Source organism: Myotis lucifugus, unplaced genomic scaffold, assembly GCF_000147115.1.
Source record: "Myotis lucifugus unplaced genomic scaffold, Myoluc2.0 scaffold_773, whole genome shotgun sequence".
Lineage (NCBI taxonomy): Eukaryota > Metazoa > Chordata > Mammalia > Chiroptera > Vespertilionidae > Myotis > Myotis lucifugus.
Window position 1 is genome coordinate 102,108 of NW_005871821.1, and position 11,900 is coordinate 114,007.

Sequence of the window (11,900 nt, forward strand, 5' to 3'; positions counted from 1 at the left end):
GGAAACTGTGCAATGCCATCTTGTGACTGTGGGCGCCACCATCTTTGAGGGTGTGGCAGTCAATTAGAATATTCCCTTCTTATTGGCTGTGGGCACCACCATCTTTGAGGGCAGGGCAGTAAATTAGCATGTTCCTTCCTTATTGGCTATGGGTGCTGCCATCTTTTGTGATGGCGTGAGGGTCAATTAGCATATTACCCTTTTAATATATAGAATTTTCAATGTGAATAACTGCAAATCTACTTTTATCCCACTGTGTTTGTGTGTGAGTGTGTACCATACTCATTATCCATTCATTTATTAATGGACTCCCTGCAATGCTACTTCTGGTATTTATCTGAAAATAACAAAATCACTAATTCAAAAAGATATGGCCACCCTGTGTTCATTGCAGTATTATTTACAATAGTTAGGATATAAACAGATTTTTAAAATGTTTGTTTAAATATACAGTAGAAAAATGGCCATCCCAATATGGAGCCCAAGTTTATTTCTCTGTGGGAGAAATACAAATTGGAATTGCTAGAAACCATTTTTACAGTATATACGTGAACGATCTGGACAACTTGGGTTATAGCCACACCTTGTCAAATCAGTCTGAGAAAGGCATGGAAATAATATAACAATGTTACAGTGTGTGTGTGTGTGTGTGTGTGTGTGTGTGTGTGTGTACAGTCCTAAAAACAGGAGGACTAGGGATCATATATTCTGAGGTAACTCTACCAATACAGGAGCCAGAACTTAATCAAGAGAAGGTACTAAGGAGGGGATCGGTTCCCATCCATGGGGACGTTTGCACCAAACTGCAAGAGGCAGTGTGAATGAGGAAGTCCCTGTGCCTGAGGTTTCAACAGTAGCAGAGAGGCCCCAACTTGTCTGACACCGTCTCTCATCCTCTTCCTCATGCTCATTCACCTCCAACACTGGTTTCCTTTTTTGGCTGAACATGAAAACAAGCATCTTCCTCAGGACCTTTACCCTGGCCATTCCCTCTGCCCAGCACCCACTTTCCCACAGAACCTTGCATCTCCCTCTTTTACTTGAGGTCTCTTTACAAATGACATCTTGTGTGTAGGTCTTGCCTAAACACCCATGAAAAATAAAACACCCTATTCATTTCTTTATACCCACTTACCTTTTCTTCATAACACCTGTCACCATCTGAAATGTTATATATATAGTTAATCCTCACATGAGAATATTTTTTCCATTGATTTTGAGATGGGGGAGGGAGAGAGAAACATCCATGTGAGAGAGACACACCAATTGGTTGCCTTCCACACCCACCCTGACAAAGATCCAGGGATCATCTTTATCACTGAATTGTAGAAACTTTTGTTCTTCAGCACCCTATACTTACAGCCTGGACAGTGCCTAAAACATGGTCAGAATTCAACTTATATTCCTGAAATACATAAAAAAAATTTTTTATTAAAACTGTAGAATACATAATACCATAAGGAAAAATGATAATTGATACAAAAGCTTCATATCACAGGTGGCACAGGGGCTTTCCCAAAAGGGGACCAGATTCACACACACAATATATTAAAATTAATGTTTTCTCTACAAATATAAATACTAGCATATCAAATATGTATTACAAGTTTTTGTGAATTAGTCATATTATTTCCCTCTTTCCTAGTAGTCACCTCCACCATATGCAACCAGAGAATGGTACACAAATTTCAGAATTTATTCTCCTGGGATTTTCCGAGGACCCAGAACTACAGCCCCTTATATTTGGGCTTTTCCTCTCCATGTACCTGATCACTGTGTTGGGAAACCTGCTCATCATCCTGGCCGTCAGCTCAGACTCCCACCTCCACACACCCATGTACTTCTTCCTCTCCAACCTGTCCTTGGTAGACATCTGTTTCATCTCCACCACCATCCCAAAGATGCTGGTCAACATCCAGATACAGAGGAAAGCCATCACCTACGCAGGATGCATCACACAGATTTATTTTCTTATTCTCTTTTCAGTATTGGACATTTCTCTCCTGACAGCGATGGCCTATGACCGGTTTGTGGCCATCTGTCACCCCCTGCACTACATGGTCATCATGAACCCCAGGCTATGTGGACTGCTGGTTCTGATGTCTTGGATCATGAGTATCCTGAATTCCTTGTTACATTGCTTAATGGCTTTGAGGCTGTCCTTCTGTGAAAACTTGGAAATCCCCCACTTTATCTGTGAACTCAACCAGATGATCCAACTTGCCTGTTCTGACACCTTTCTTAATAACATGGTGATGTATTTTGCAGCTGTCCTGGTGGGGGTTGGTTCTTTCCTCGGGATCCTTTACTCATATTCTAAGATAGTGTCCTGCATACGTGGAATGTCATCAGCTCAGGGGAAGTACAAAGCATTTTCTACCTGTGCGTCTCACCTCTCGGTTGTCTTATTATTTTATTGTACACTGCTAGGCGTGTACCTCAGCTCTGCTGCTATCCAGAGCTCACATTCAAGTGAAAGAGCCTCAGTGATGTACATTGTGGTCGCACCCATGCTGAACCCCTTCATCTACAGTCTCAGGAACAAGGACATCAAACAGGCTCTGAAGACATTCTTCGTGAAGGAAACTACAAACAGGCCAGGAGTCCTAAGACTGAAGACGTACCCCCGATGGCAGAGGTCAAAGTCTCAGAGTCAGACATAGAAGCATGGAACAGCCTGTTGAATCTCAGAGGGAAGGCCCCGGGGAAGGGGGGAGTGGGTGGCAAGAGATCAACCAAAGAACTTTTATGCATATATGCATAACTTCTGGACACAGACAGTAAGGTGGTGAAGGCCTGGGCAGGGGTCGGGGATGGGCTAGAAGGGGTCAATTGGAAAAATAAGGGGACATATCTAATACATTCAACAATAAAAAATTTTTTAAAAAATAAAATACAGTTTCTGAGTCCCACTCCAGAAGGGTCCAGCAATGGGCATTTACAATTATTAAAAACTAGAGGCCCGGTGCACAAAAATTTGTGCACTGGCTGGGGGGGGTGGTATCCCTCAGCCCCACTTGTGCCCTCTCACAGTCTGGGACCCTTCGGGAGATAACGACCTGCTGGCTTAGGCCCACTCCCGGGTAGCAGAGAGCAGGCCCAATCCCTAGGTGCCTACCCTGCAGCCCCTGGTCGGGCTCAGAGCAAGGCCGATTGGGGAGTTGGGGCGCTGCACCCTGTCATGCACAGAGCAGGGCGGATCAGGAGGTTGCAATGCCACCCTCAGTCATGCTCAGGGTAGGGCCGATTGGGGGGTTGGGGTGCCGCCCCCTGTCACACTCAAGGCAGGGTCCATTGGGAGGTTGGGCGCCGCCCCCTGTAACCCACAGAGCAGGGTCAATCAGGGGGTTGGGGCACTCCCCCCATCACACTCAGGGCAGGGCCGATGGGGAGGTTGCGGCTCCACCCCGTCACACATAGAGCAGGACCTATGTTTGGGTTGGGGCAGCACACCCTGACACACACAGAGCAGGGCTGATCAGGGGGTTGGGGAGCTCCCCCCTATCAGGCACAGAGCAGGGCAAATAGGGAGGTTGTGGCCCCGCCCCCTGTCACACACAGAGCCGCAGGGCGATCAGGGGGTTTGGGCGCTGCCCCCTGTCATGCTGCTCCAAGGGCCAGGAGGCCTCATGGCTCCGCTGATCCCAGTGCTAGGAGGCCTCGCTGCTCCGCTTGACACAGGGGCAGTGAGGCCTCGCAGCTCCACTGACCCCGAATTCGGGGAGGCCTTGTGCCTCCACTGATCCCAGTGCTGGGAGACCTCGCGGCTCCACTTGACACAGGGGCAGTGAGGCCTCACTGCTCAGCTGATCCACGGTGCTAGCAGGCCTCGCTGCTCTGCTGATCCCAGTGCTGTGAGGCATATTATACATTTACTATATAGGATAGAGCCCTACTGCATGGGCCTCGCGCCGGCTGCGTTAGCCCTGAAGGGCTTCTTGCATCAGGGTGCAGCTCCACTTGGGTGCGTGGCCAGCCTGGGTGAGGGGATGATGTGCTGTTTGCAGCTGGTCACACCCCCTTCAGGGTGGGGGTCCCCACTGGGGTGCCTGGCCAGCCTGGATGAGGGGATGATGGCTGTTTGCAGCTGGTCACACCCCCTTCAGGGTGGGGGTCCCCACTGGGGTGCCTGGCCAGTCTGGGTGAGAGGCTGAAGGCCATTTTCAGGCTGGCGGGTGACTGAAGCTCCTCCCAACCTCTCCTTTTTTTCTTTTTTTTTTTTTAATTCTGGGATTTATTTACCTTCTATGGCTGTCACTGGAGCTGAGAGCCAGCTTTAGCTCAGACCTCGGCTGCTGAAAGCGGGTTTCTGGGCTTTGTTTACCTTCTTATTTGAAACTTTGTTGCGACTCCAGCTCTGAGATCCTGGCTGACTGAAAGCAGGTTTCTGGGGTTTTGTTTAGCTTTTATATTTGCAACAATGTTTCTTAGAGAGCAGCTCAGAGCTGGGCTGCAGCAGGCGGGGAACGTTGGCTTCCTCCATCACTGGAGCAAGCAAGCCTCATGTTCACTTCAGTTGCCTGGCTGCCGGCCACCATCTTGGCTGGCAGTTAATTTGCATATCGCCCTGATTAGCCAATGGGAAGGGTTGCAAAGTTACGGCTAATTACCATGTTTCTCTTTTATTAGATAGGATGATTTCTAAACTGGTTGAAAATGAACACACCTAGATAGTAGATATCATTGCACAGATTATTCAGTTATTATTAGTTTAAAAACAGGGTGAGGATCTGTATTAATGGAAATACTATGGTTTAATACATTTTAACTTAATTACCAGCAAATTTCTTCTTTAACTCATATTTTTCACATGAAAATATTTAAGTTTATCAGCAATGCTCAAATCCATTTATGATTATAGATATAGCTTTGCAAATAAGATAATTTGAGCTATTCACTCTTGTTACAAATTGCATGAAAGATAGGAATAAAGCGTGTCTTTGGATTCTTTAAAAAAAAAAAAGGCTCAGAATCAGATACTGTGATTATCTTCACACTGTTGAACTAGAGCCTTCTCTTTCTATTTATTTCCTAGGATTTCCATTTCTTTGACCTTAACTTCTGTATTCAATTTTAGTAACTCACTTTATTAAACTTTCTTCTTTCTCTTATATCCCACAGTTTTCCCCTTTGTTGTTTTTTTAGCTTCCCAAATTTATTTCCAACATGGCCATTTACATAATGAGAAAACATTTGTTTTTTAGAATAATTTTTCTAGAGTGACAAATATTGTACCAAATGTTGTTTGTGGGTTTTTTTACTAAAAGAATTATCCAGATATCCAAGGTGGCTGCTGACGGGACAGCAGGCTGCAAGAGAGTGTGTGAGTGAGAGACCGAAAGGAGAGTGCGTGAACATGCGGGGAGTGCCTATATTTGTGAGTGAGGGACAGTTGTATTCCATAGGACTGTTGGGGACTGGCGGACCAGGTTCCCTTGCCCAGGCAGCCTCTACTACTGCTGAAATCTCTCCCAGAGTGGCCGGCTCTGCCACAGAGACCGTGCCATCTTGAAGGGGAGAGCAGCTGTGATGGGAAGCCTAGCCTTACCTTCAACCAGGGAGACCTCAGATATGTCCTGGGACCCTACATCCACAACACCCAGGGACTTGCTGACTCAGCTATGAACCCACAAACACTGAGACTCCAGCCTCCCCAACTGTGGGCACCTAAAAATTTTGTCCAGGGAGAGACAAAGTGGTGCCGAATATGCAGATGAGCCCTGCACCTTCTCACAGAGCAGAGAGAAGGAACAGCTGAATTGAATTATATCCACCTGAAATTGGCAAATTAAAAACAGCTGGTGAGGAAATCCATGGACATATAGGTCAGAGATCGATGGCTTAGAGAGAGTCAATGCAGGAGAGAGAGAGCTACATAACCAGACACCGAGAGAAGAGAGATCATGGGGAGACAAAGAAACAGCCCGCATATGAAAGAAAAGGAGTCATCACCAGAAAAGAAGTAAAAGAAATGGAGGCAAGCAATATGTCAGACAAAGAATTCAGAGAAATGGTCATAAGGTCGCTGAAAATGTTGGAAGACAAATTCAATAATATGTGTAAGAACCAAGAGGAAATGAAGAAGAACCAAGAAGACGTGAAAAATGACATCACTGCAATAAATAACTCAATAGAAAGCATCAACAGTAGCCTAGAAGAAGCAGAGGACCGCATCAGTGAGCTAGAAGACAAAGTAGAAAAAAGTATCCAAGCAGAGCAGCATCTAGAAAAAAAAACTTAAAAAACAGGAGGAGAGCCTAAGGCAGTGGTCAGCAAACTCATTAGTCAACAGAGCCAAATATCAACAGTACAACGATTGAAATTTCTTTTGAGAGCCAAATTTTTTAAACTTAAACTATATAGGTAGGTACACTGTTATGTACTTAATTAGGGTGCTCCTAAGGCTTAGGAAGAGCCACACTCAAGGGGCCAAAGAGCCGTATGTGGTTCCCGAGCTGCTGTTTGCTGACCACTGGCCTAAGGAAATTTTGGGACAACACGAAATGAAACAACATCCACAGAATATGGATGCCAGAAGGAGAGGAAACTGAGCAAAGAATAGAAAACCTGTTTGAAGAAATAATGGCAGAAAACTTCCCTGATTTTGGAAGAAAAAACTCACACAAGTCCAAGAAGCTCACAGAGTCCCTAACAAGATGAACCCCAAGGCACATTATAATTAAATTAGCAAACACCAACGACAAAGTAAGAATCTTAAAGACTACCAGAGAGAGACAGAAAGTTACCTACAAGGGTCTCCCATGAGACTATTGACTGATTTCTCAACAGAAATACATCAGGCCAGAAGGGAATGGAATGAAATATATAAAGTCATGGAAAGCAAGGGCCTGAATCCAAGAACACTGTACCCAGCAAGGCTATCAATCAAAGTTGAGGGTGAAATCAGGAGCTTCACAGACAAAAAAGGACTCAGGGAGTTTATTACCACGAAACCAGCAATACAAGAATTGCTAAAGGGTTTGCTGTAAAAAAAAAAAAGAAAGAAAGAAAGAAAGAAATAGGAAGGGAAAAAGGAACACCAGCATAAAGAATAAAAATGGGAGAAAGATGGTGACCAGCAAGAAGGTGGGGAGGGAGAATGTGTGAGAGAGTGAGGGAGCAAAAGAGATGTGTGTAGACATGTATGGTGAGAGAGAGAGAGAGAGAGAGAGAGAGAGAGAGAGAGAGAGAGAGTTAAATTCTGCAGGTCTTCCAGGGGGCTGTCATACCAGGCAGTGGCATAGGAACTGCTACATCCACTCTGTGCAAGCAGGCATCCTTCTTATACAGGGAAGGTGCGCTACCTGAATTTGAGCCTGGGCACATGGTCACAGGGAGTCTGCTTCCTGCAGCATGCACCCGCATGATCCCCCACACCAACACAGGGAGGCTGTGCCACCTGACTTTATCTGGGCTACCGCACACAGAAGTCGGTTTCCCGAAGTACAGGAGTAGACCTCCCGCCAACACAGGGCGACTCGGCAACCTGGTCCCCTAAGCAGACCGGGGACCCTGACTCTCCGTGCAAGAGGCAGCACTGAGCACCAGTGACTTGACTCTGTTTCTGATCACCTGTGCACAGGATCCCTGATTCCCAGTGCACGCACACTAAGAGCCAGTGACTCCAACTCCCGGCGCGTGCGCACACAGGGACCCTGATTCTCGGCACGAGGCCGCACCAAGCAACAGAGACTCCGATACTCAATTCTCAGCATGGGAACAAGGGGACACTGACTCCTGGCCTGCACTAGGGCAGGGGTGGGCAATCTTTTTGTGAGTGCGTGCCAAAACCAGCAAAATCTCTGACTCAAAATTCTTCTACGTGCCAACCCTAATTTTTTGAGAACATGTTACTCCTATTTGATATCTCTTAAGGTGTATGTATGTGAAGAACCTTGAAGAAATAATGAAATTCATTCAAGCAACAAAAACCAAGTATATGATGATGAAAAATACATTTATTTTTTAATGTATACATGTACATTGATAGTCCGACAAAACTTTATGACTCCGTTTGATATTATCAGTGGGACTTTTGCTGCTGCATCACTGATGACAGAGATTTTATATCAGGTTTATATTTCGTGAACTTCATAGATATGCACGAGCTACTACTTTCATCTGACAGGCTACTCCTATTACGAAACTTAACAAAATTCATCACAGAGAAACCAAGGTGGCGGCATAGGTAAACACCGGAAATTGCTGCCTCGCACAACCACTTCAAAAATACAACTAAAAGACAAAACGGACATCATCCAGAACCACTGGAAGGCTGGCTGAGTGGAAATTCTACAACTAGAAGGAAAGAGAAAAGCACACTGAGACTCAGAGGAGGTGCAGAAGTAAAGTGCAGAGGTACGGAGGTGTGCACGGAAAGGGCTGGCAACTGAGGACGTGGTTGTCTTTTTCAATTGAGAGGGAGAAACACGCTCCCGCTCTGAACTCCAGTTCTGGCCTAGTCTCTGGGGACCCAGACTCACACTGGGAGAAACTGGACTGTCTGGCAGCGGGCAGAACTCGAGGGCGGCTTTCTCTCAGAGGTGATTGCAGCGATTACTATGAGACACTGAGACCTGAGGCCTCTTAAGGGAGGACTGAGGATCAGCCATAGCTGTTTGCTCCACACTGTTGATTCCCTGCAACCCTGCCCCAACCAAGCTGTGCTCAGAGCCTTTTGAATATGAATGACCTGGCCCTTTGCAATCTAAACTTACCTAACAAACTGCAGCTGGGTCAGACAGACCCAGAACATTAAATAGAAGGCCCAAGGCTCCACAGCAGCTTGCATTGCTTCACAGCTGGGCCTCATCTGGGCACCTCCAAACCCCAAACAAAGAAGAGGAATCTGCAGATCTTTCCATAGCTCCTGCTGGGTAGCCTCAGGCAAAGGCTAAATTAGCACCTCCTTAGAGATCCAAGTGCCAGTGTACCCAGTGGTCAGAGTGGGACCATCCAGATTACAACTCCTCAGATCCTTAAGGGACACACTCAGAGGGCAGACTCAGTGAGCACCAAAGCCCCACTGAAGCAAGTCTTGCCCCATAAGGGTGTCTCCAGCACAGAAGTTCTCCCACCGTAGACACAGCTGATTCTCACAGCCAATTGGCCTGGAGGTCAATTCCTCCCAGTGATTCCTGCAACAATTAAGGCTTAACTACAAGACTGTGCACAAAGTCCACAAAGGGGTGCACCAAGAGTGTCCACCTCAGGTAATTGGGGAGGCTGAGCTACTGGGCCCTATAGGACACTTAGCACAGAAAGCCACTCTATCAACACAGGGAAGCAGCCAAAATGTGAAGACAAAGAAACAGGTCACAAATGACAGAAATGAAGGAAAGCAAACTACTGGATATAGAGTTCAAAACCAAACTTTTAAGGTTTTTCAAGAATTTTCTAGAAACCGCTGATAAATTTAGTGAGACCCTCGAGGTTGTGAAAAAGGACCAAATAGAAATTAAGCATACACTGACTGAAATAAAGGATATTATGCAGAGATCCAACAGCAGACTAGAGGATCCCAAGAATCAAGTCAAAGATTTAAAATACGAAGAAGTAAAAAACACCCAACTGGAAAAGCAAAAAGAAAAAAGAACCCAAAAATATGAAGATAGTGTAAGGAGCCTCTGGGACAACTTCAAGCGAACCAACATCCAAATTTTAGGTGTGCCAGAAGAAGAGAAAGAGCAAGATCTTGAAAACCTATTTGAGGAAATAATGACAGAAAACTTCCCCTACCTGGTGAAAGAAATAGACTTACAAGTCCAGGAAGCCCAGAGAACCCCAAACAAAAGGAATCCAAAGAGGACTACACCAAGACACATCATAATTAAAATGCCAAGAGCAAAAGACAAAGAGAGAATATTAAAAGCAGCAAGAGAAAAACAGTTAGTTACCTACAAGGGAGTACCCATATGACTGTCAGCTGATTTCTCAACAGAAACTATGCAGGCCAGAAGGGAGTGGCAAGAAATATTCAAAATGATGAATAGCAAGAACCTACAACCAAAATTACTTTACCCAGCAAAGCTATCATTCAGAATGGAAGGTCAGATAAAGAGCTTCACAGATAAGAAAAAGCTAAAGGAGTTCATCACCACCAAACCAGTATTATATGAAATGCTGAAAGGTATCCTTTAAGAAGAGGAAGAAGAAGAAAAAGGTAAAGATAAAAAATATGAACAACAAGTACATATCTATCAACAAGTGAATCTAAAAATCAAGTGAATAAAATATCTGATGAACAGAATAAACTGGTGAATATAATAGAATCAGGGGCATAGAAAGGGAGTGGACTGACAATCCTAGGGGGGAAGGGGTGTGGGGGTGCAGGAAGAGACTGGACAAAAATTGTACACCTATGGATGAGGACAGTGCAGAGGAGGGGTAAGGGCAGAGGGTGGGGTGGGAACCGGGTGGAGGGGAGCTATGGGGGGAAAAAAGAGGAACAACTGTAATAATCTGAACAATAAAGATTTAATTTTAAAAAATTCATCATTGAGAACAAAGATTCACAAGCGTATGTGGATGAAAACATGGAGAGTAATGCTGTTGCAAAGTTTTTTAAACAAAAAATATTTTCTGGAATGGCATTCCAAGTCCTCAATAGTTCGTTTTCGACACTTCTCTCTGGTACTCCTGTCTCTAATCACTTTTTTTCAATGTTTTCCAAGTCAACTCTAAGGTCAATAAATTTCTGCTTCCAAATTGAGCTACTCTGAAATTCAATCAACTGCATTTCAAAGTCAGCCATGTCTATCCATGAAAACATTTGTAAGTTTAGTTCCTCCAGTTTCATGCTGTCTGAGGCTGAAACCAAAACACTGGTCAGATCTAGGAAGGCAGGGAGAGTTAAGGCAGAGGCATAGAAATTGCTCTTCCTCTCTCTCATCAATCCATGTCTATGGTCTTTAAGATAACTTGTTATGTAAAATTATTTATTTATCTAAGATGCACCTACACTGAATTTATCTGAAAAATAAAAAAGTTGATATTAAGACAAAAATTGTCAATGGAAGATTATAAGAGAGGGTTTCATGTGCCAGCAAAAGTTACTGGCGTGCCATGTTTGGCACGCGTGCCAGGGGTTGCCTACCCCTGCACTAGGAGATACTGATTTTCGGCAAACACCAGCGGGGTCACTTTTTCAGCCCGGCACAAGCAGAGTCCATGATTCTAGGTGCACGCATAAGGCCGCACTGAGCACTGGTGACTCTGATCCTGGGTAGGCGTGGCTCCCACAGACCCACAGCAGCCACACGTCTTTGAGTCAGAGCTCTTCAGTGACACCTAGGTGGCGCAAAGGTCCCACTGCACACGGCCCAAGCACCCACAGCTCAGTGATTGGACCTTTTGGTGATAGTTGGAATAGGGAGACAACAAAACAATCCCCAGGGAAAGAAAAACAGGAATCACCAAGAAAGGAAATAAGTGAAAGGTAGGCATGCAACATGACAGAAAAAGAATTCAGAGTAATGGTCATACAGTTCATAAACCAGATGGACGAGAAAATCAACAACCTAATCAAAAATAAGGAAGAAATCAAAAATGATATAACTACAATAAAAAACACCGATGGAAGGTTTCAACAGTAGACTAGATGAAGCAGAGCACAGAATTAGTGAGTTAGAAGATAAGGTAGAGAAATAAGCGCAATCTGAACAGCAACTGGAGAAAAAAATTAAAAAGCAGGAGGAGAGCATAACGGAGCTTTGAGACAACACAAAACAAAGTAATGTACATATAATAGGGGTGCCAGAAGGACAAGAAGAACAGCAAGGACTAGAAAATCTATTTGAAGAAACAATGACAGAAAAATTCCCTGATATGAGGAAGAAAAAAGTTACACAAGTACAGAGAGTCCCAAGGAAGATGAATCCCAAAAGACCCACACCACAGTA

The 11,900-nt window shown here is 44.8% G+C and overlaps 1 protein-coding gene across 1 annotated transcript; it reads left to right on the top strand.

Moving 5' to 3' along the window:
• The first annotated feature begins 1,661 nt into the window (after positions 1–1,661).
• On the top strand, positions 1,662–2,663 carry LOC102425221 (olfactory receptor-like protein OLF4). Its single transcript, XM_006106153.1, has one exon. It carries the CDS (start codon positions 1,662–1,664, stop codon positions 2,661–2,663), a length of 1,002 nt encoding a protein of 333 aa, XP_006106215.1.
• The last annotated feature ends 9,237 nt before the right edge of the window (positions 2,664–11,900 follow it).